We start from the raw sequence: 26,031 nt of genomic DNA, 5'->3' as shown, positions 1-26,031 counted from the left end.
AGGGAAATACTGGTCGCTCGTGGGACAACGACGTTAAATACAATCGCAAATTACAACTCGAGTTTACACTGGGTTTTCATTTTTTTTTTGTTCTTATTCTTTCTTCACTCTCTCTCTCTCTCTCTCTCTCTCTCTCTCTAAAAAGGGTACGAACGTGATGGTGGTTTGGCACTCTCAATCTCCTTCCATTTTCTCCTCTAATGTCGTTTTTCACTCACGCACACACATACAGACAGACACATACTTACTACGCGGCGACCCACTCTTCTTCACATCCATCCTCTTGCTCTGCAAATTTCTTTCACTCGCATACTTCTTTTACGTTTCTCGTTCTCCTTTACGACTTCTCGTTGCGATCACGCGCTCCATCCGCTAACTATTTACACATCCGCCATACATACTGACACGCACGCACACAACGAACAGATACACACGTCCTTCCCTGTGTCTCGGGACAAAAAGAGCGATCCTTTCGTCGTTTCTACGCGAGACGCGGGACGGTTGATCCGCCACGGATCACAGTCTACGATTCTTCTCGATATTTATTTATGTACACGAGGAGCCTGGGCTGCTCCGTTCGCCATCGGACGATCTATGGCAAGATGCGTGTGAACGCGACCATATATCCCATTCAGGATTAAATTCCGGTGAATCCAATTCCCCTTCTTCTATTCCTCTTCTCGAGTCGAATATTCCCGGGGAATATTCTTCTCCCGTGTCTCTCCCCCTCTCTCTCACTCTCTCTCTCTCTCTGCGAATATAGATCGAGGAACTATGGTAAAAAAGAAAAGCATCGACGGGAGGGGGATTGAAATTGATATCGTTGCGCGAGAGGGAACGGTCGCAATTCCATCGAGAGAGAGAGAGAGAGAGAGAGACGAGAAAGTTCCTCGAAGCCGTTTGGGGTTCCCCGACGTCGCTGTTTCCGCCGGAAACCGGTCCATTTGACTTCGTCCAGTCACCGAGGAACAATGCCTCCATTATCGTGCTTCCGAGGCGTTCGAAAGCTCGCGCAATTCCATCTCTCTCGATCCCCCGAGGAAACTCGAAGCGATAGTTGGATAGTGTTTTTTTTCTCCCTCTTTCCCCCGTGAGAGCATTCTTCGTGATCGTTTCGACGCGCGAGGGAACTACGTCAGTCTTGCCAACGGTGGAAAACCACAGTCTTCCGACGATAGTCTATCGACAATTACGCGATTCGTTGAGCTTCGAGTAATAATGCTTCCGTTTCAATTCCTCGATCCTCCGAAGAGATTATCCGGTTGCACGATACGTTGTCGTCGCATCCTCGTACTACTTTGTTCGTTTGCACTCGTCGCTGCGATCTTTGGAAATTCGCGGCACACGCAATTCCACGACAATTCCATTGTCGCCGATGCTCGATTTACTCCTAGCCTCTTCTGTCTGGCGTTCACGCTTCGTTTTCTTCTTCTTTCTTCGGTTCGTCACTGTACCGTGGTAGATTCGTTGGAATTTCGCGCAACTCCAACGATTCCCCGACATTTCTGAGCAGTTTGTAAACGTTAGCTTCCTAACAATGTTTTTAATTTTTTTTTTTGGTTCCTATCGACAGTTCTATCTCATAGAAACTCGAAACTTCTGCGCACCGTACACTATTTTTGAAACTCCGGCAATTCCGTCAAAGTCCCTCCCTCCCGTTACACAACTTCCTCCCTCCCAGTTCTTTTAAACTCCGGCAATCGTCACTCTACACAATCTTTGGAAATTTACAATAAGAATAAAATTCTTGCCTGGACAATTCCATCGGTTCCTCCCGATTCCTCCTCCGCCTTCGCGTGGACATTCTCCAAAACATCGTCCTCTATCGTCTCATACCGCGCAATTCCAGTTTCTCCTGCTGCGTGACCGGGCAATTCCGCCGAGCTGTCCGTCGAGGGCGGCACGAAATCCCGAGATTTCTCGTTCCTCTCTCACCTTTCTCGGCGAAGAGTCGACCCGTCGGGATGGAGCAATTCCAGCGACCGAGTCGCAAGGACGTTACTCGTCGGTCAGACGAAATTCCTGGCGGCTTAGTCCAGGCAGAGAACGTCTAGCTACGCCTCCGAGCCGCTAGAACACTCCTCGGCCTCGGGATCGATGTGCTCCTCTTCCTCCTCCTCCTCGTGGTGATAGTCCCCGGTCTCCTGTTGCCATTTGCTCACGTGATGGGTGTTCTTGTTGTTGGAATTGTTGTTCGCGTTCCCGCCTCCACCGCCGCCGCCGCCACCACCTCCGCCCCCTGACTGCTGCTGCGCCTTCGCCTCCTCCTCTTGCTGCATCCGCTTGTGCTTCGTCCGTCGGTTCTGGAACCAGACCTTCACCTGCAACACCAAGGAATTGCTCTTCGTTAATTCAATTCCACTATGTATTTCAACGAATTTATCTGGACTACTGTCCATAACCGTTCGACCAATTTCCACGATGGAAACCAGGGATTTAATTCGTCTTATTAATCCTCGTTTTAAAAAAAATACAATTCCTTCGAAGAATTGTATCGTATATTCGAGTAAACAATAAGACACAAAAGGGAACTTCGAGGAATACTTATAAACGGTAAGTGTTAACTGTTTCGAAGCACCCTGTGTAATTCAGGTAACGTATACACGTATAAATACGCACGTTCGAAGTGGAAACGAATGAAATTCCAGTCGAGCTGTCCCTTTCATCCTGACGCGGCACAAATCATGCCGCAATAAAGCGTAAACGGCTCAGTGCGCGTCATTTCCCTCCGGCAATCGATTCGTCCAATCGGAGAGCCCGTGGGGGCTGTCGACCCTCGAGCCTTCGGGCAAATTAAGTGGCAACTAGTTATAATCCACCCCAGTGTATCAAGGAACCACCCCTTAAACGTGGTGTATCCGGTTACAATGGCTCGTAACCCCTCTCCCGGTTCGAGAAAAAGAGAGAGAGGAATGAAGAAAGGGATGAAACGACTCTGCCCGAACGTGTGCCATTGTCCTCGAATTGACTGTTAGATACACATTGTGCCCTGTTCCTGCTTCCTGCAATAGAGGGAGAAGGGTTGAAAGGGCTCCCATTTTCGAACTATCAACGCGTGAAATCAGCATTGTGACTCTGCGTGCTGGATGAACGGATAGATGGATCGAACACACAGAGGGAAAAGGGGGTGGACAAATGGGAAGGGATGTTTGTCTAACATCCGATCCAACCGTGGTTTTGACAAGACCCGGATTAACCTCCGTCGGGGAGCGAGAAGAGCATCGAGATGATCATCTAGCGAAGGGGTGGGATACGGTTTGCAAATGGGGATTTTGACACCGTAGCTTGAATAGGGGTGAAATGTTTGGAAGTTCGAGCTGATGGCTGAGTTTGGCAAGCTTTTGGTGATTTTTCTTTCTTTATCGCAGGATTATTAGGAATTTCGTGGTGAGAAGTTTGGGAGGTGCCTACTGAGATATTGATATTTTGGGGCAGAAATTGTTGCGAGTGAAGTATGGGGTGGGGTGATTAAGGGTAGAAATAGAAATAGAAATAAATTAAGATTTTTGTAGTCGTCAAAATATTTGAGTCTTCGTATTTCGTAAAATAAGAATTCTATAAATAGGTTCACCCCTTAGTGGCAGTCATTACGTCCATTAAACTGCTATCAAGTAATTCAATTGCTGTTAATAAATCGAATTTATTAAACCCAATCGAAAGACCCCTATTGTGCCTAAGGATACAGAGAACCAATCAACTGAAACCTGGCGAAACCATCTTCCCCTAAGTGCTAGATCTTTTCCAACTTGGGAAAATGAAGGACGACTTAAAATCTTGTAAAATTTGGCTCCGTTAAAATGTCAAACGTTAAAAATTCTAATTACGAAATGTAGTTCGAGGGGTTTAACAATTGGAAACTCCAGAAATCGTTCTTTTTCAACCACCCAATTTGCCAAAATTCAAAGCATCCGATACAATGTCACAATTTACTCCACTAGACACCCCAAAAATCATACTTTTCCAAGTACTCCAGACACTCTCGATACAATTATTCTTCTAAAAAACTTCAACAAACTCGACTCAAGAAATTCCGAAAATCATTTCCTCACGAACACCTCGTCCCACAAATTCGAAGCACCCAAAACATCACAATTTACTCCAAAAATCATTCTCCCCCAAGTGCTCAATTTCCCAAAACCCAAAACACACCGGAAGCAATTCTTTCTCCAAAGAAAAAAAAAAAGAAATCCCGAAAATCCTCTGGCTACCCACAATTCCGCCATGATTCGAAACAGAAGCACCTAAAAATCCTCGCCACCGGGTTAGCTCCTCGGAATAAAATCCGGCTGAATACAGCGTCGCGTATAAATCGTCCAAGCTGTTGGAAGCTTTTATGCGATTTTTACAACGCTCCTCCATAAAATACTGACGTCGATGGAGCGACTCGACGGGGGTGGCTTCCTCGTTTCGAACGTGTTGGAAGGGTGAGCGAGGTGGAATAAGAGAGAGGAGGAGGAACCGGGTTAAACCGAGTGTAAATCCAGCCGATGGAACAGCAGAGAAAGAGAGAGAGAGAAGAAGGGGTGGTCGGTTTGAAACGCGCGTTCCGGGCTGATCCTGGGGAATAGGCCACGTACGGTGCGCGAAAAAAGGGGGTGGCCGGGGTTTCCGCGTGCGTGAAGATCCGCCAATCGGGTTTCAGGACCGCCCGCGGTCGCCATGGCAACCCTCGGGGACGTAGGGTGATTACGAAATGGGGGTAACTCGATTAAACGTACGACGTGGAGGGTCCTGGAGGGAGCGTTACCCATCGAGAAGGGGGATGAAAGGTATACGTGAACACCAGGCAACGGGTTTGCGCTCTCTATTTGCCCTGTTAATCATCCGTTAAGTGCCACAATCCTCGAAAAGTTCCCCTGGGTACACACGAGCCTCTTCCACTCTCTCTTTTCTTTGCTCCTGCTCCTCTTTTTCTCTCTTGATTACTCTCTCTTGGTCTCTCCTTCATTTTTCCTTTTTCCTTGCAGTCTCTCCCTCGCTCTCTATCTCTTCTTGCTTCCTTCGATCTCTTCTTTGCTCTTCTTTCCCTTTTTCTCCCTGGATTCCTCTCTCTCTCTTGGCCTCTCCTTTCCCTATGTCGTTTCTCCTCGCTATCTCTCTATATCCCTTTTTGCTTCCACTCGCCTTCACTTTGCTCCCTTTTCTCTTCTTGTCTCCGATTCTTCTCTCCTGGTCTCTCCTTTTCCATCTTGATCTCTTCTTCGTATTTTCTCTCTTCTCAGTCACTCATTTCTTTTCGCTTCCCTTTCTCTCCTATACTCCCTCTCTCTCTCTGCTTTTCTCTTGGCCTTTAATTTCTCTACTTCCCACAGTCACTCCATCTTTCTCTCCCTTTCTTTCTCCCTAACTCGCTCTCCGCCATACAGTCCCCGAGAAATTTCCTGGCATCGTTACAGACCGTCCTTCCAGTTCGCCCATTAATTCCACAGCTAATTGTTCGCGTTACTTCGCTGAGGAGGGTCGGCAAAGAATTGCGCTTCTTCTACAAGAAGCAGATAAAACTATTCCAAACGAACGGAACACAAAACTTCTACCCTGTCGGTAGAAAAGAATTCACCCTTCAAACACACAGCGTGTCTCCACGAAACTAAATCAAAAATATCCAGTACCATATCTCCCCAAGAAAAAAAAAGGACAGCTCTAAACCTCGACAAGAAAATACCTAACCGAACGACAAACGCTATATCCAGCTATACACGCAAACCTCGACGACGAAGCATCGAAGAAGAACAAGCTCCACAAGTCCCTCTAGATTCCAAGTGGCCGCCCAATGGTGGGGCATTGCTTACCGATCCAAAGGACGCCAATTACGCCCATGAGAGCGTCGCCATCAATCAGCGAAATTTCCGAAACGCAAATATGGTCAGACAGTCGGTAGCTCGCGACTCCTTTCACGGCGATAGAGGACGTTCCTCTCTCGTCTTCGAACACCTGCGAGCGCGTCTCCAAAGAGCACAGAGACCGACGACTCTTCGCGTATAAGGTGTTCACCTGTCACTTAGACGCGTTCCGGGAGCAGCTTCAATTACGCTTTTCCACCGCGATACACGCGTGTGTACATACGCTCTCGTTATCTCGCGTCGAGGATCAACAGAGACTCTCCGAGAGACTTGTGCGAGCGCGCGCGCGATCCACGCGGATTGATATTAGCTGGTAATACCTCGCTGTAATTCGATCGATCGCGAATGGCCGAGGGGGCCGTGACCGCAGTTAGGATCGGTTATCTCGATCGAGCCTGAGAGTCGTTCCCATGGAACGCTGTTTTTGGAAGAGTTTCCAGGTGATGTTAGAGGCTTCTAGGGTTCTTGCGAGAGGAGATCCTTTTGCGGAGGTTTGGGGACGATCGTGGATGCTTATGCTGGACGTAGGAGACTTTTGGTTCAGTTATCGTGGAGACTTTGTTCAGGTGGTTATTTTATTGCGTATAGAGTGCACGTAAAATATTTGGTAATTCGTTCTTCCGTTCGACTATAGAGTGAAAGTCTTTGGGTCAAAAAAGACCCGATATGAACCTAGACGATAAACTTTTAGTGTGATGTTGGGAGAACATAAACTTGATAACAGCAAAAGTTATTAAAAAATTAAGAAGGTCACGGAGACCGCACTAGGGTTAACATGGTTGCACGATGAAGGTCTATAGTTTCTACAGTTTCTACCGAACTAAGGACATCAATTGAGGCGAAAGAAAAATAGAGATCTAGAACGAAGACAGGAAAACTTACAGGATTTTCCAGTTTAGGTATATAATTTATAATTAAAGTAATTTACTTGTGTTATCTCGAGCTACCTTGTGCAAAGTTCCCACCCACTGCAGGATATCTGCCACACGAATCTGTGTAAAACGTGTGTCGATCGTTCGCAATTAAACTCACAAAGAAGCATAAAACACGATAATCACGAATTCAATTAATCTCGCCTGATAATTGCTATTCTAATTACGTTTACGTATCCAGTCGAACCAGGGCGAGAAAGAAGAAAATAAGGGTAAGTTTCGAGGCCTTTACGTCCCCTGTTAAATATAATTACGTTTATTGGCAGCGTTCGCGGCAATCGACTCTTTTCAACGGCCCCCGCAGAAAATTGGATATTCCCTAATGGAAATTAATACCGCGATTCTCTTCGTTCGAGCAATCTTAATGGTGGTCGGGTGAAGTTTCGTTGTAATTAAAGCTGAACATTTCGCCGCGATTTATCGACGTAGTAACAATATTATCGATGTATCGATAACTATCGATACGATTGTCGATATGTTAACGATACTATCGATATATCGATTTTGTCGATTAATCGATAACTATCAATAAGATATCGATATCTTAACGATATTATCCATATATTGATATTTTTTTAATTGATCGACCAATTAAACACCGGTTTATGATTGGTCGATCAATTAAACACTGATTGGCCAAAATCACTGACCCCTAAAAAAATGAACATAGGTACTTAAAGGAGTGAACACCCAGACGTACGCTATTATCAGTACGTCACTAGACCCTGATGAAGCTAGCTGCAATGCTGGCGAAACGTCGGAATGTAAATTCTTTTGGACACGGCTTACACCCTGAAGCCTCAAATATTTCCACATATATTGATAATTGTCAATGAGTAACAAATTTGTTTTGTTTTATTAATTAATTTATTTATTTACGTGTATGTAACCCTTTAGATAACTATCGCCAAGTTATCTATATTTTAACGATACTATTGACATATCGATAACTATCAACGAGTTATCGATACTTTAACGATACTATCGATATATCGATAACTATCAGCGAGTTGTCGATATTATCGGTATATCGATAACTGTCAACGAGTTATCGATATCTTAACGATAGGTACTATCGATATATCGATAACTATCAACGATACTATCGATATATCGACGATTATTAGCAACACCTCCATCTCGAAACCCCCGAAAAACAATTCGTCCAATGCAGCCGAACGATCGAACGAATAGAATCGAGGGAAAAGTGATTCCCCCTGTGGTCAAGCCGGACCAACGATACGAAAGAAAAACAGGCGTATCGCTTTTTTCTTCTTTCTTTTTTTTGGTTCGTTCCCCCTCGAGTGAAATCCGCGGGGCTGCTGCATCCCCCACAGCCAATGGTTGACGGACCATCGCGTCCCGTAATCCCCCAGGGGCTGGCCAGTCACGCTCGAAACATTATTTTTAATCCCCCCAGTGGTGGTGAGTCGCGAGGATCCACGCCCCGAACTACGGGGCCGATCGCCGCCGCCTCGCCACACGGCTAAATAAACTCGACGAATATTATTTTTCAATTGTCGCCGCGAACGGACACGCACGCGTGTTTTGTTAGGACGAAATTGAGCGTGATCGCGCACGCCGAAAAACGGGGGAGAGCCGATTCTCGCTCCCCGGGATCCGCGCCCGCCTTCATCTGCGTGCAACGTTTTATTACGCGGATCGGACGACAAACGACGAGATGTACGCGTCGATTTTTCCACCGGTCACTGAACCTAACCTATTATCATCTTATACATCTCTTTAGAAACGGGTTTTTTTTTTTTAAGGTTAAGCGAAAATAGTGGAATTCTTCTGTATTAGAAGAGTGTTAAGAGAGATAATTATCGAAAAATCATAAGATATCGGGTTAAATTTCTTTTGGTGAAATTCCTCTGAATTTCTTTGGCTGAGAGCCAGAATGATCCAAGTCCTGTATTGTAATTTTACAGCAGAAAGAATAAGATCAACGATCACACACGTAAATAAGTCCTCTATGGCTCTAATAAAATAACAAAAGAGCAGCACGTCAGTGTGAATAACAAAATTTGGACGAAAATGAAGTTAGAGCTAGTCTGACTCTAACCTCCAAACTTTCAGTTTCCCTTTTCCCGTACTTGAACACGGTGAAACACTTGGAAATTTTCATTCTTCAAATATATACACCGTATAAAATACTCGATACGTAAAATTTCATTCTTACATTTGCTTGAAAATTTCGAAACACTTCCGTTTAATCCATCGGCAACATAACCTCCACGCTTCGCGACGTTCGCTCGATTCATCGTCAAACGGCTGCGCAGCCTCTCTTTTTACCGACGTTTCAAAACAAACAAAAAATTAATCGAGAAAGGATGAAATAATAATTGCTGTTTGATATTTACTATTGACCGAACTTGAAAGACCCGTATTTGAACAATCTTTCCCTCGCGTGATATTCATCCTCCTCCCTTGCAACGCGTCCTACCTGGTGTATATATCGTTAATCCGCGCAGGTGTCGCGCCGGCCTCTTTCGAAAAACGTCACGCTTGGCAGATTCCGTTAGCAAAATATCATCCCCCCTTTTTTTTCTTTCAATCCAGCGAGAGAAAAAGATCCGTTGATAAATACGGGGAAGCGTGTGCGTTCGATGGAACTGATAGAGTTCTCGGCAATATGGCGCTCGATTTGAACGTGTTCCATCGAACAAAGATGAGTATTTAATTTTTTCCTTTTGCGTAGGAAGAGTGTCAGGTTGAAAAAATGTGAAAATGAGAAAGTAAGTTTCTCGTAAAGAGAAAGTGATTGACAAGTGAAAGAGAAGCAATTGTTACGTTAATTAATTAATTGCGCGAGAAAATTATTGTTGTCGTTTGGAAGGATAATTTCGCGATAGAAAGCTCCTTCTTTAAAGCATCAGTTTGCCTGTAAATCAATACTCGAACATTGGAAAATTTGAAATGAACTCTCTAGAAGCGGTAATTAAGTAGCTGTATCGATTGCTTTTAATACCTAAAAAGAAAATGCAGCGGAATCTTGAAAATTATCCTTCACAAAATAGAGAATAATTACTATGTAAATAAAAATAAATAAAATTCCCCAGCAACAACTTCAAAATAATTTCGGTGACTAAGCAATCTGTCTGAATTGCTTCCATTTCTGAAAAATAAAGTTCTTCGATAAAATCTTCCCCTCTTTCTTCTCACCTCTTCAAACTTATACCTGAGGAAACGACGAATAGTGAATCTACGAAGGAAACTGAAGAAAATACTGTACGAGAAAGGGTGCGAAGAACGTCGAAACAAAGCGAAAGGAAGACCTCCGTCCTCGTCGAGTTAGAACTGGTCGAGCGCATTCTCGTCCCAAAGTGTAACGATTTCTTCGTACGATCTCGAATCGGCTCGAGGAGAGGTTCCTCGCGAGCAGAGGCCGACAGTATGCACACGAAGTCGACGACACACGACAGTGACATGCCAGAATCGTGACGAGAAAACCAACGTTCTCCCCTCCGAGTTACTGTCCCGGCCAAAAGGGATGAGGAGGATCGGCTTCACGAGAACACCGCGCCTATCGTTTACGCCGATCGTTCGAATCGAGAATATCGTTCACGTTTCGGTTCCCTTTGACCAGCCTTTGAGCTACGCCGATCGTTTCGCCTTTCTCTCTCTCTCTCTCTTTCATGCGAATTTCCCTCCAAACTCGGAATTTTTTCCAAGGAGTTGAGGAGATCTTGAATTGGATAACCGGAGTTGGAAGGATTTTTTTAAATTGTGCTTTGATTGGTGGAGATATTTTGGGTTTTTTCGTGGAAATTTAAGAAATTTGAAGGAGTGAAGAGATTTGTTGCTTTTTGGTTTCTGTAGGAAGTTTGAGTGATGGAAATTTAATTTCAGTTGGAGGATTGAATTTTGTGAGTTCCGAGCGATGCAACTCTTATTTCTCCTCAAAGATCAAATTTTAAAGCTTCAATTTCAGGAATAAAGGACGTTTCAGAGTTCTTAGCGGTTCACTGAAATTCTGAGAGATCAAAGTTTGATGTCCATAGCAAATCTGAACGACAGAAACCTAATTTGAGTTGGAAGAACAAATTCTCTCAGTTCTCTGCAATGCAACTCTGATTTCCGCTCAAAGATAAAATTGAAAATCTCAAATTTCGAAACTGAAGAACATTTCAGAGTTCACAGCGTTCGACGCGATTTCACTCAGAAAATACTGAACATCAATTAATGAAACAACTCTAAGTGTACCAAAAAATTGCATCAAAAGTTGACAAATTAAATTTTCTTCATTTCTGTCGAAATAAATTAAATTTTCCCCGTTCCTTCACTTCCGCCAAAGAAGAATTGACAAATTAAATTCACATTTCTGCCTAACAAATTGACAAATTAAATTTTTCCCAATATTCATTTCCGCCTAAAAAAAATTGACAAATTAAATTTTCCCCATTCCTTCATTTCCGCCAAAAAAAAATGGACAAATTAAATTTCCCCATTCTTTCATTTCCACCTAAAAAAATTCTCAAATTAATCTTTCCCCGTTCCTTCACTTCCGCCAAAGAAGAATTGACAAATTAAATTCACATTTCTGCCTAACAAATTGACAAATTAAATTTTTCCCAATATTCATTTCCGCCTAAAAAAAATTGACAAATTAAATTTTCCCCATTCCTTCATTTCCGCCAAAAAAAAATGGACAAATTAAATTTCCCCATTCTTTCATTTCCACCTAAAAAAATTCTCAAATTAAACTTTCCCCGTTCCTTCACTTCCGTCAAAGAAGAATTGACAAATTAAATTCACATTTCTGCCTAAAAAATTGACAAATTAAATTTTTCCCAATATTCATTTCCGCCTAAAAAATTCCCAAATTAAATGTTCCCCATTCCTTCACTTCCGCCTCACTATACACCTAATTGAAACAATCCTTCCTTCCTTCCTCGGCGAGTATCTCAAAGAGGCGAGGAGATGTGTGTCAACGAGCGTGAAAGCGAGCCAGAAAGGGACAGAGGAGATCGTTCCTCCACGCGAATTCCGCCGCTTTAATTACCCATTGTTCCACGCTACCTCCCCGTTCGAGGAGGAGGCGTTGCTCGGCAAGCGTAGAAACAAGACAGGCAACAACCCTCATCGGCAATCTAGTTACCATAATATCGCTTCTTTCATTTTTTTTACGGCAGGACGATAAGCAGCTCGTAAAACGAGCGACGGGCCTCGATATATACTTTTCCACTTCTCGATACACAGCCACGATAAATACGTTGTAACGATTAGCCGGCGTTACGGACAGAAATCCTAATCGCTTCCTAAGCGAAACGCCAACGGCGGAATATATCGAATTCGATTGCGTCGAGAACATCGAACCGAGGTTAGAATGGAACAGCAACGATAACGAATGGATTTGGCTAGTATGTTTACAGATATCTATAGTAGTACTGTTTCGTGAGAGTATGTTCAAGTACGGAGTGTATGCTGCGAACTGACTGGTACCTACTGCGTGATTTCTGGGAAAGATTGTGACCGTGCAATTGGTTCGTTTATTATAGCGTAGTTTGTTGGGAGTGATTTTTTTTTTTTTTGGATCGTTTCGTTGCATTCTAATTTTGATTGAATTTCGAGTGTAAGGACTGGTTCCGATTGTTTCTATTTAGATTGAGATAAGTGCAGTTGTTTCGAGCATTGTATAGAGAATGACTGGAGAAGATATATATAAACGTTAGATTGGAAATTAGAAAAGATTGAAATTGTATTAAAAAGTATAAATTGATGTGAAAACTTGGTGAGTAATATAATTTAAATAAAAATGTTACTTTTGCTACTGTATTTTTATAAAAACGAACTTTTTTTAATGTTCTACATTTTTTGCAAAATTTTATAAAAAGAATATGTTTATAATAATATTATTATTGTCATTCCCTGTAACACATGATTTACCATATAAATTGTTCAATTACGATGCTAACAATTCTCACAAACAGCATCGATAATTTTTTGCCTCGCTGTTAATGTATCTCTGATAAATTAAAAATCAGAAAGATTCTCAAACCCACCGAAAAATTAAATAACAAAATCAAAATTCAAATTCCTCTCTAGCAAAATGGTCAGAAACAACCAAGAATGAAAGCTTTGCCAAAAAAAAAAAAAAAAAAAAAAAAAAATTTTGATCTGCTCCACTTTCGTTGTCCTCTTCGAACTCCTAAATCTCCAACGAAGAACCAACGAATAACCAGCAAACGGAGCTCAAGTTGTATTCGTTCGCGGAAAACGTTTCAGTTCGCCGGCATGCTCGATGAATCACTCCTGTACCGTTCGATTCTCGAAATTCCGCGTTCCTGCTTGCCGGGAATAAAAAGCACGGCAAACGGAAGGGAACGTGAAAAGAAAGAAAGAAAGAAAGAAGAAGAAAAAGAAGGAAGGAAAGAGATAAAGAAGGAGAGAAAAAGGGAACGTGCACGCTGGCTACCGATATAATATCAGCCGGCTATTATTCCCCGCGAATACGCGCGTAACCCTTTTGCCCGGCGTGTGTTACGTTGCCCGTGGACGGTAATGGAAGAAGTTTTGCATATTATGCAGGCCGCGTGCGGATTCTCTATGCATAATGAGGCGTGTCGTCGCCGGACTAAGAATAAAGCATTGCGAATGCGCTGTCATCCGATATTGTATGTGAACGTGGCCTCCTCTTCCTGGCGCAATTATGCGACCGATTCGCCGGCTGTCCCCACCCCTCCCCCTCCCGCCACGCTAATTATATTTCAGATTAACGCGCCTGAATGCCTCGTGGCTCGTCCACTTTGGATCCCCGATCCGATGGAATTGAGTAATGGAATGTTGAAAGCAATTAACAGACGGAATATTTCATGCGGTAGTTCCCCAACTCGGACTTCTTCAGTTATACCAACTTGTAATGGTTACAGAAATAGTGCTCTTCGTTTAGAAATTGGTTACTTTATGTCGAAAAAGGGTTTAGGAAGTTTTAGTTGCGCGGTTGGCGACAGTGGCGCGTAGTAAACCGAAACCGAGAGTTCCTAACCTCGATTAAAGATCTTCACAAACTCACATTTTTTCGAAAAGTGTTAAAAAAGTATTTTGGGAATTTTCAGTTTCACGGTTGGCAACAGCGACGCGTAATAAACCGAAACTAAAGATCCCTAACCTTATTTTAAAGATATCCCAAAACCCACAGTTTTCTGAAAAGTGTTAAAAAAGTATTTTGGGAATTTTCAGTTTCAAGGTTGGCAACACTGGCGCACAGTCAGCCAAAACTTGGGGGTCCCTAACCTCTCGTGGCGGTAATCGACGCAGTAGATCGACGCTCGCTGTGCCGATAACGGGGCCCCCGATGTTAAGTAAAAGGCTGGGTATTTACATTTTTATGGAACCGGTAATTTGACTTGGAATTAATTTAGCAGAGTATTTGTAAGATATTATAACAACGAGGAGGCGAGACGAGGCGAGGCTCGCGTTGAAGATTGAATTGCAAATGACCGCAACAAGTGTGTACTTTCATGGGTTACTGATGAACTCCGCGCGCGCCTGATGGTTTGATCAATTAGATTCGTTTTTCTTTCAGTTTGATCCAGTACTTGATACGTGATCAACTTGCAAAGTAATAACACCGCGACATAACCTGATATATTTCATTGTTTCCCTGACTAAACGTGCTACTTTACATTCAACCAGTTCGCCACAGGCTGTTGTGACATTGTTTCTCAATTCTCCGCGTACATCTTTCTCAAGCCGGTGCGTTATAAACGAGATCCTTCGAAACGATGGAATTCGCTCGCTATATAAACTATATCTTGCAAAACAATTGCGAAAATATTCGAGCCCTGTCAAGCCTTACCTACATCGTTATCGCCCAAGGCGACTAATTACACCCACTTAGCAACAATGCCAGTCAATTATCCGCGGTTGCAACAAATGCGGTATTTTTAGCCTATGAGACCTACTTATCGCCTTAAAGGATTACAAAACTATTACGCGTAAAGAAAACAGCCGCGCAACTAATAATACCCGTTTGTTATAATGGAACCGAACATCCTTGACGTTCAACTAAACATTTCACTTCCTATAATTAGTCGCAATTGTAACAAATGTTAAAACGTTTCTACCATCGACGTCTTACTTATTGTTCGTGTAATTGTTAAACAAGTATTTGCACAAGTATGTATATAATTTTCTTTCTCACACAATTCTACGACTTGTACGAAAACAAGAATTCCTAACCTCTAATCACACACACACGATCTTCTTACGATTAGAACAGGAAAATTCCAACGAAAATCGAGCAATAACCTAACCTATACTCAATTACGCATCCTACTATACAAAGTTGCTATGAACAAACCTCCGACAACTGCATCGCAGATCCCCACACCACAGAAGTATCCAAAAACGAGCATAGAATCTGTCGAGCCAGCGGGCACCCTGTTATCTTCTCCAATTTGCACCACTGTTCAACAGCCGAATTTGATTAGACATCGAGGGAGCCGTGGCCCGAGGTGTTGGCAGCGGATCGAAAAAGGGGAACCGTTGCACTTCGCGACGGCCAGAAAAACCACAACGACGAGAAGGAACGGCCCGGAGCTGTTGCTCGACAATGTTCTCGCGTCCCGGCATTACGTCGAGGTTAGTCGAACGACGAAAAAACCATGAGGCACGAAGGGGGGAAGCAGCGGTCGCGAGATTATAAGGTTGTTAACGACGCGCAGTCGCGTTCCCGGGCAACTGAAACCCGATGCAAATTACGCGGTAATATACAGTCCAGCATGCTAATAACGTTGCAGTAAATATCACCGCGTATTTCGCGTGGAGAATATATGGCGCGTTTATTTTGCCCGCGAGATGCTCGCCCCGATACTTGGCCGTGATGCGCCTGCGCCCGCGCATGCGCGCTACCACTTGGCGGCGCTCCGGTTCGTTAACGCGCGCACCCGCACCACGCAGCCTCCACCATTGTCCTTCGTTCGCTTCTCCGCCGCGCCGTTGCGTATGTTACACGCGAAAAGACGTTTCTGTCGTTACGCTGATAAGCGGCAATTAACCGGATGATTTACGGACCCGCCGTGAACCGGTGCTGGCCATGCTCGACCGATTATTTTGTAAACTCAAGACAGGTACAAGAACGACCGCGACGACAAATGTCTGATTTACTGCTGACCTTCTTTTCTCCAAGCTGCTACGCTCTCGACCGATGTCTCGTTAATTACGACCCGGTTAATGGTGCTATGAACGAAAATGTCGATTTCGTGCTTGGAATAATAGCGAGCGTTTTTTGGTACTTTCTCTCCTGGACGTTACCAACGGGTGTTTTATCTTTGTGCTTTTTTTTCTTTTTCTTTTCCTTCTGTTTTTCTCGTTTTCTTTTGTTATGGAACAGTGATGGGGCTTGGTGATTTATTAACACGTTACGGACCCTTGCTCCTTTTGCCTCGCTAATTGTAGGTGTTAACGGCTTGGCGTTCGCTGTTTGAGATATCGGCGGTTGCCTCTTCCATGGGTTTTCCTCTTTTGCTTCTTTTTCAGATCGTTTCGTTCGCTGATAATCTGTTATATCCCCTTGCTCACTTTGCGCTATTAATCACGGACAATCACTGGTTTAAATGCTGTTTGAGGTTCGAACGTCGAGACATCGATATTTCTTCCGTCGTTGATAAAAATCCGTATGGGCGTTCTCTTGTTAGTTTTTCGCCTGGCTCGTTAAATAAACTCGATAAACCGACTGTCCATCTTATGCTTTATAAACATGTAACAGATCTCGATGTTTCACGTTGGTAATTATCGTACCTGTCTCTCGGAAACTTTTCTCTTGTTTTCGTGCTGTTTGAGGTTATGTGGCTCCTGTTGATACAATCGTTTCTCATTCAGCCGATCGTTTGTTTCGATCCACGTAACAGATCTTGCTTGCCTGTACCGATGCTTTAATGACTCGGGATTATAAGCCGGAGATGTATGAGTCACGGTGAGTAGCTGCAGCATGAATTGGTCAAAACCAACAACTCGTAACGTTCTTGCAAAATGTGCGACTTGTACGGTAACAGGACATACGACTACAGGACTCTGGGATTCGTGTGTTTTGCAATTAAAGTAGAAACGAAGGATTTTACTTATAAATATCCGTGTTGCAATTTTAACGTCACACTGCAAAAAAGGCGATTTTTCATTCGAGCACTAAAACGTAAAGGCGGACATTCGCGAAAATAATAAAAGGCGTAAAGGCGAACGTTTACGAAATTAATTACGTAAATTCTATTTCTTCTGTCATAATTCATTTACAAACCTCAAATATTTTCTATTTTCCATCTTTATCCATTTCACTCTCAATTTATTTGTAATACCAAAATAAAATTTTCGACGTATCAGCGACGAGTTACACGTCGCGTCAAATTCCACGCGTCCGCCGTTCCAAAAACCATCGAAAAGGTTTCACAGGGAGAACGATACATGTGCATTATCTCATCACCTCAGGTTAGTTTACGAGTGTTTTACCCGTGGAAAAAAGTGGGCAGAAGGGTGAGAGAAGAGAATTAATGACGCGAATCATTTTCCTTCCGAGCTTTTAAAATTGATACCACGCTGACGACTTTAATTGATTACGAGGCCGCCGGAAGACGATCAATCTCCGGCCCTCTCCGGATTTCGATCAACGTTTCGCGTCGATGATTAATGCCGAGATGCCGCCATAATGCTGATGATTCGGGGCTGTGAATCGTGTGTGCGTGTCGTTAGAAACGATACGTAGAGCCGGTAACGGCGTTAACTTTCTCTAATAAATCCACGTGAACGACACACGCCGAATAAACATCGGTTCGCGGCGAAGACGACTCTTACCATGCGCGAACAGAGGAGAGAGAGAAAGGGAGAGAAAAAAGTGAAAGAAGAATGTGATTAATTGCCAGCTATAACGTAATGATGTTCCAACGTTTTCTCGGATGAAGACCGTGTGCAAACACATAGATTCTCTACGTTTACCGCTTAATCTGCAGTTTATATTTACGGCCTGAGAAGCATTTGTGTGTACTTTTTCGATTAATGAATCCTCGATGGCTGATTAAACTACTCATTTTCGTTACATTGTTGCAAGGTTAAGTATCAGGTAAGAATTATTGCTTCCTGTCTAATTTATGAAAATTGAAGAATTTAAGGGGCAAGTCCCAGTTTCAAGGTGTCAAAAAATTAATTTTCTTTTTTCACAGGTATTTAAAATATATCTTACAAACATGGTTCTACAGTATTAAGGACGAATTTATAAATAACGAAGTTGCAAAGACACTTATGGAGATGCGTCAGGGTGACCAACTATAAATTTGTTTTTTTCAGAACCATATTTTTCAAGTTGGCAAAATCGATGCAATTTGATATATCATTTCTCATACTATGACTGACCAGTGTATATTATCAGTATATAAAGCAGTAATTTTCATACATTTATTCAGGTATTTTTTGACTTACTATATTTTACCAGTATATCCACAAAACACTACCAATACAAAAAAAAGAACTAAACAATCCATCTCATATTTACAACTAAAAAATTCCAAAACTACCAATAAACATTTTCTCATTTTCCACAAATTCTCTTAAATTATCTTTACATTTGCAACCATATATTGTAACTATTATACATTTCCAATCTCCTATCTACTTGATTTCATGTCTTACTACATTTCCCCCATAAAATAAATAAATAAATAAATTCCCAATGCAGCGATCCTCGAGGGAGCACAGGCAACAAGCATGAAGAAACTCATGTACCATGACCAGGTGACCATAAAACACCGTGACCATACTGACAACAAGCGCTGTACAACACGAATTTCACTGATCAAGCGACAAAACATTCGAAACACGCTTTCCATTGTCCACCTGTTCCGGTATCGTTCGATCGGCAGGTTCGGTGTGTTCTCTTCTCTGTTCACCAAAAAGAGAAAAGAACACTCCCTCTGGTCGTTCGGTGTTTAATTATGCAACGGGAGCGTCGACACGCTAATTGCGACGCGAAAGCTCGCCTCGCAGAGCGGCAATAAAAGTGGCGGCTCACGATGCAATAAACGCGCATTTGCATCCCTCAGACGAACGTTTTCCGCATGCACGATCTCGCACGGCCGAACAATTAGTCTCTTTCTTGCCCGCTCGGCAATTCCGGCCCCCCGACCAGATAACACCACCACCAACAAACAGAACAAGTAGGGGAGGGTTTCTTCGTGGTTGAATTTTTCGCCGCGTAAAAACGGAACTACTAACCGAGGATAATTGGACGGGCCGGAATCAGGCTTGCCTAGACCACAAAAAACAAACGACACGAGAGAGAAAATTGCCTTCTTCTTTATTGCGAGAGAGATTCTACGCTTTGCATCTCGCGGAGCTTTGTTCGGTGACTCTGAGATGGTTTTGTTAAATGATTCTTTTTCTTTTATTTTTGGAGATTGAGTGTTTTTGGTCAGTGAATGGTATGTTGAGGATTTTGGTTGAATTTTTGTGGGAAATGGGAATAGAGATAATTCTTTTTCAATGGAATTTTAATATTGAGTGTAAAAGCTAGGTTAGAGTGAACTTTGCGTTCTTTTAGGTTATGTTACTTGAGAACGAAAATGGAGAAATGTGATCCGTGATAACGAGTGAAGTAGAATAAATTGAAAGATTTCAGAATAGATATTTTGGAAAATAATTAATTTTGATTTCTTTTCTTTCTAGTATTTTTATTCTTTTAAAATGATGAGTTTCTTAAGCTGCCGCCTGTTTATTAAAATTGAGAGTTTGGGACGTGACGAATACACGATTAATTAGATAATTTATAATCATCAAGCCGGCCGTTTACGAGCACGCTTCGCCAATTAAAAATGTTTGAAATTGTACATTCGGAATATTCAAAGGTGTTGTTCGGGATTACCGTGGATGGTTTTACAACGGAGATCTGTTATTATAATAAAGGTGTACACAGTCGTTCCATCACAGCGTGCTCGCGATCGTTCTGCTAGATTCTTATCGAATACTTTCATTAAGCTGCTTAACATTAATGTTGCCTGCCGCTCGATGGAAAGAATTTAGATGTAAATTTGTTAACAAGCAGTAAGATGAATGAAACGTAATTAGAAACGGTAATGAAGCTGGTAACAAGGGGTTTTGCGAAGTCAAGTACACAGGAAGATGATACGTTTCGACAATTTGTTGAACTGATTTATCTGTTCCACCGTTCCGACGGATATTTATTACACCGACACACTTCTGACTTCCCAAGGTTTCCAGTCTTTCAGTGCTCGAGGTTGCAAATTTTCCACTGGTCGAGTATTAAATTTTCTTAATTTTCTAACTTTCATATACTCGAACTCTCAGATCTAAAAATTTTTAAATACTCAAACTTTCAAATCTCTAAATTTTCAAAGCCTCAAACTTTCAAATCACCAAATTTTGAAACTCTCAAACTTTCAAATCTCCAAATTTTCATATCCTCAAATCTTCAAAGCTTCAAACTTTTAAATCTACAAATTTTCATATCCCCAAATCTTCAAAACCTCAAACTTTCAAATCTCCAAATTTTGAAATTCTCAAACTTTCAGATCTCCAAATTTTCATATCCTCAAATCTTCAAAGCCTCAAACTTTTAAATTACAAATTTTCATATCCCGAAATCTTCAAAACCTCAAACTTTCAAATCTCCAAATTTTGAAATTCTCAAACTTTCAGATCTCCAAATTTTCAAGCCCTCAAACTTTCAAATCTTCAAATTTTCATATCCCCAAATCCTCAGATCTCCAAATCTTCAAAATCTCCAAACTTTCAAATCTCCAAATCCCCAACTTCTCAAATATTCCAATCCTCAAACTTCCCAATCCCAAACTCCGTACTCTACTTAGGTAAAATCACTTTCGTCCCGAGCAAAATTCCTCCGCAAACCCGCTCCAAATTACCAAAAAAGAAAAAAGACAGAAAATCAAAGCAAGCACGTCCCATCAACTCTCTCGCCAAAAGGAATCGCGTGTGCACGCGCGCACGTAAGGGCGGCAAGCGGCATGTTCTCGCGCTTGTTAAGATTCATAAAGCGGAGCGTGCGTTACACGCGACCCGGTGGCCCTCATTAGAGGCCTAATTACGCGCGATTAGCCCGGCAATTAGCCGGCGAATGTATTACGCGTCGCGGATGGATCGGCCCCGGCGAATCGCGAATGCACGAAAGGAAAATCATGCTTGAGGCGTCCTCGAACGTTACTCCACGGTTAATCCACGAACAGAGTCACGATTCGCGAAACCTGAGCCGCTCGCTCTAATAGTCACGCTTGTGGTCTCGCCTTCACGCTAATTCCTGATTAATTCGTCCACGTTACAAGGATCACGCAGAAGCAAGTAGGATCGTTAGCCGTTTCATGGCCGATCCTTCGAGGCTTTCGTCGCTAATGAATTGATACTTAACGTGTCTTCGAAACGGTTCGATCAGTTAGCGCTAGTTAACCCCTTGTAGTTTTACGTTTCATTCGAATTGATTTTTTATTATTGCTATTATTTATTGGCAATGAACGAGTATGTACGTGCTATGTACACGTGTCATGTAAAATAAGTAGCGTGAGATGAAGAATCAAAGAAGATTTATGATAGCGTCAGATTATCGAATATTGAAATTTGGGAACTTGAAAATTTTCAAGTCTTCAAACCTTGGAATCTCCAATTTATCAAATCTTCAAAGTGTCAAATTCTCAAACTCTCAAATTCTCAAACTCTCAAACTTACAAATTTTCAAATTCTCAAACTTTCAAATTCTCAAACTCTCAAACTTTCAAATTCTCAAACTCTCAAATTCTCAAACTCTCAAACTTTAAAACTCTCAAACTTTCAAATTCTCAAACTCTCCAACTCTCAAATTTTCAAATTCTCAAACTCTCAAACTTTCAAATTCTCAAACTTTCAAATCTCCAAATTTTCAAATCTTCAAACCCAAATGGAATTATTGAATTATTTATTTACAACTATAAACTTATTACCAAAGAGTAACAATAGAAAAAAAAAAATACGCTAAGAAAAGTATAGAAGAACAAAAGAAAAAAAATGTACCACTGAACAAGAAACCGATAAATTGGCAAAAGAATTATCAGAAGCTATTGTCGTCACGAGAGTTCGTTGGTTCACTGGCTAAATTAGCCGTCGAATAAACTGATTTAAATGTTTACCTTAGTTCACTTATCTCGCATAAATAGCGAATGCATAATAAGTTTAATTAACGAGCTCGAGTTAAGAGCTGGCTCGTAAAACGCGCAACACGCAACCACCTATATCGTGTTTAGAGGGTCACTATGTACTGCTTGAACTTGTACCGCTCCACGTTAATTGCATTCCAAACATAACCTTAACGACGTGATCATCCTTCCCTGTTCCTGTACAACCATACCTTCGTAACTCTTAATTTATGCACAATCTTAAACTGCGAGGTATTTAGTAAATTATTACACTTCGAATTTAACCTAACCTCAATTCGAAATCCACCATATTGGAAAGTATGCATGTAAGTAAAAGTCAGAAAATTCAAGTAAAATTCAATGCTTGAAGATTGGACATAAAAATTGCTAACCTAACCTCAATTCGGAATCTACTACATCGAAAAGTATATAAAATAAAAGTGAGAAATATGAGAAACTTAAAAACTTCAATGCTTGAAGACTGGACATACAAAATTTCTAACCTAACCTCAATTGAACATCTACTACTTAGATTGAAAAGTGTATAAGTAAAGTTTAGAAATATGAAAAACTTCAAAAATTGACGTAAAACGCGATGCTTGAAGACTGGATATAAAAAAAATCTAACCTAACCTCAATTCGGAATCTATTACATCGAAAAGCACATAAAATAAAAGTGAGAAACATGAGAAACTTAAAAAATTAAAGAATAGTTCTATGTAAAATTCGATACTTAAAAACTGGACCTAGAAACTGTTAAGAAAAGATTTTTAGTTACCAAAATATTAACTATTAAGAAAATGTGTGAAAACTTATTTCTCAGTTTAGCTATACGATCCTACGATATTTTTATTTCAACATAACCTAAAAATACAGCATCTCCTCAGCCACTGAACAACAAAAAACCTCGTAATACCAGAAACTTCCAAAATTTCGCCAACACATCTCCATAAAATTTCCCCCGACATCAACTAACACACACCCGTTCACTTCGAGTAATTGAAAAAGCCAGCATATCATTAAGCAATTCCAAGTATCATAAAGACACCAAACAAGCTTCGTCATCTGGCACGTTAAAAAAGACCTAACACCGTTTCACAACGAAGCGTAAATTATCCAAGAGCGTAATAATAGCTCGTCGACCGAGAAAGTATACACCAATCAAGGAAATTTTCGACTTTACCCTCTTAGAACGCTTCTAAAGACGAAAGAGGAAACGAATGACAGCGAGGAGTGGACGGAAGAACGAGTTCCATCGCGACACCAAGATGGCGTCGCCGGCCTCCATTCTCCCGACTTAATTCACAATACCACCCCGCTTGTATCTGCCCCTCTCTCCCCCTTTCCGTCCGTCCTTTTTTTGGACCGCGTTACGCCCATGGAATACTTAATACGGGACGCCTGTGAAATAAACGCACGTAATGCATCTGGAGCGTCCAAGTACTATACATACACGCATACATACACCAGCTGTGCGTTCACCACCGAAAGTCGCCACCCCTCGGCGTATCCACTATTAGCATATCAAACCCCTCGTTACACGACCCCTTTTGCCCCTACTCCGCGAACGCGCCATTTAACCCTCCGAGTATGCTACCACTGGATGAGAAAATCCAAAGGATCGGTGTTCTATCTTCGACCATCGCGACGTCGTGTGGAAAAAATTCCCGTTGACTAGATTCGCGAGATTGTTGATACATAGTGGTACAGTGGTGTAATTTTAGTTTGACAGTGATTGTCGGGAAAATTTGGGAATAGTTAGGAATTCTTATGATTTTTCCAAATTTTTTTATGATTTCCGAAAGGAGTTCTTTGGGAGAAATGAACACGGTGACAGAGGGATTAGGGAAGTGTTAATTTCCACGGGAAGAAAATTAATTAGACGCGATTATTAGGAAATTTAAGTTCGGTCGAAGATGGACCAAGGAAGTATGGGATTTTCACGAAGAAGAAAAATTACTTAGGCATAATCATTCGAAAATTTAAGTTCACTCAAAGATGGACCGAGAAAGTATGGAATTTTCAAGAAAAGTAATTTATGAAGCACAATCTTTCGACAATTTAAGTTCACTCGACTATGGACCAAGCAAGTACGAAATTTGGACGAAGAGAAAACATTAATTAAGGCATAATTGTAGCAGAACATGAACGCACCGAAAGATGGACCACGGAAGTATCGAATTTCTCCGAAAAAAAATTAATTAGTCATAATCATACGGAATCTTAAATACCCTCGAATATGGACCAAAAAACTATTCAATTTCCATGAAGAAAAAAATTAATTAAGGCATAATCGTAACGGAGCATAAACACGCTGTAAGATGTACATACGACGAAAATATCGAATATCCACGAAGGAAGAAAAAAAAAAAACTGAATTAAGGCATAATCGTAGCGGAGCATAAACACACAGTTATGGACGAGGAGAGAGTATCAATTTTCCCCGGGGAGAAAAAAAAAAAAGTGACTTGCAACCGAAACTGCGATGTTAATCAGAGTCAACCTGTGTTGCAAAACGCGGCCATTAGATGAGGTGCGTGAGATAACCGCGGAATTTTGTCTACGTTCCCGATAATTGAATAACAGTTCTCGTTAAACGCGGTAATTTGATGGCAGCTGAACAGCTTCGCACCCTTGCACCCGACCGCGTTGTAATTACCGTTCTAATTGTCGGGTAATTAGCCGCGACGCGATTCGACCGTGCCCGAACGGATGTTTCTACGCTACCACTCGCGGCCTATCCACGGAATTTCTTTCAAAATCCTTTCGACGGAAATAATTGTTCTCTCCACTTTGTCCGCCAAGATGCTCATCAGACGATCCGCGTGTTCTATTTCTACGCCGTTAACTTGCTAATTGCCGATATCAAATTTTAATTGAGTGACATCCGATCAGATTGAAGACTTACACGCCGTGAAATCGACGTGGAATTTCATTCGGGTTTTTTGTTTCCTTTTTTCGGAGAGAATCGTGGAGAATTGTCGATATGTAATTTGCATTGACTGACGTCCGATCAGATTCGAGCTTGCGCACCGTGAAATCGTGAGAAAATTTGTAAGATCTCGTGTCTTCTTTCTACTTACGGAATTGCGGGGGAATTTTTCTTCAGAGGGGAATTGACAGTATTAGATTTTAATCGAATGGTGTTCGGTTGTGGTAAGCTTATTCGCCATGAAATTGCGGAGAAATTCGACAGATTTTACGTTTCCTTTTTTCTGGGGAATTGCGGGAGATTTCTTCTTTCGAGAGGAATTGCTGATGTCAAATTTTAATCGAATCACACTCGATTATATCAAGCTTACTTATTGTGAAATTGCGGTGCAACGAATCACATATGAAGTTTCATTTTTTCTCGATGGAATTGTCGAGGAATTGCGGGAGAATGTCGACGTCAAATTTTAATCGAGCGTCATTCGATCAAATTGAACTTGCACGCGATAGAATCGCGGCGCAGTTCCTTAGATTCTGTGTTTCCCCGTTTACACAAGGAATTGCGGGAGAATCCTTCCTTCGGAGGGAATTGCCGATATATAAATTTATTTGAGTGACATTCGATCAGATCGAGCTTACTCGCCGTGAAATCGCGTTGCAATTTATCAGATTTCACGTTTCCTTTATTCCGTTTTCCTCTTTCTGGGGGAGTTGAACGATGATAATCTGAAGAATCTTACCTGTGTTTCCGTCAACGAGAGCGCCTGCGCTAGCTGCTTCCTCTCCGCCCCGACCACGTAGTGATTTTTCTCGAACGCGTGCTCCAGCTTCAGCAACTGACTCGGGCTGAACGCTGTCCTTATTCTCTTTGGCTTCCTGAACGGCTGCAGAAGGAAGCCTGGTATGTCGGGACCTGGAACGAGAGCGAGAAACGTGCTAGGTATCGATGCTCAATTTACCTCTATCTGTTCATATTGCATTGAAAAGGAATTGAATGGATCAATTAGCGTCAGCATTGAAAATTTCAGATATTAACGGAGCTTTTATTCTTAATTTCTTTTCCTTTTTACTCACTCTCTTATCCTAACGCACAAACTTAATGAATTTGAGAAATTCAAGGGAATGAGAAGTAGCGTGAAATTTGAAATATAAAAAATTTAAGAGAATGAGAAGCGAAGGGTGAAATTTCACGCAAATAAAAAACAA

At 41.8% G+C, this 26,031-nt stretch overlaps 1 protein-coding gene across 1 annotated transcript in view; it reads right to left on the bottom strand.

Annotated features, from left to right (window-relative positions):
- Nucleotides 1-2,054: 2,054 nt before the first annotated feature.
- The window catches only part of LOC108576330 (homeotic protein empty spiracles-like), a 56,399-nt gene continuing 32,422 nt past the window's right edge, over nt 2,055-26,031 (bottom strand). The window contains exons 2-3 of the mRNA XM_017939295.1: nt 25,566-25,738; nt 2,055-2,321 (exon numbers count right to left, since the gene is read on the bottom strand). Coding sequence (XP_017794784.1) covers nt 2,055-2,321; nt 25,566-25,738 — 440 coding nt within the window. The remainder of the gene's footprint in view (nt 2,322-25,565; nt 25,739-26,031) is intronic.

This window comes from Habropoda laboriosa, unplaced genomic scaffold (assembly GCF_001263275.1).
Source record: "Habropoda laboriosa isolate 0110345459 unplaced genomic scaffold, ASM126327v1 scaffold387, whole genome shotgun sequence".
Taxonomy (NCBI): domain Eukaryota; kingdom Metazoa; phylum Arthropoda; class Insecta; order Hymenoptera; family Apidae; genus Habropoda; species Habropoda laboriosa.
This window is presented reverse-complemented; position numbering and strand designations above follow the sequence as displayed.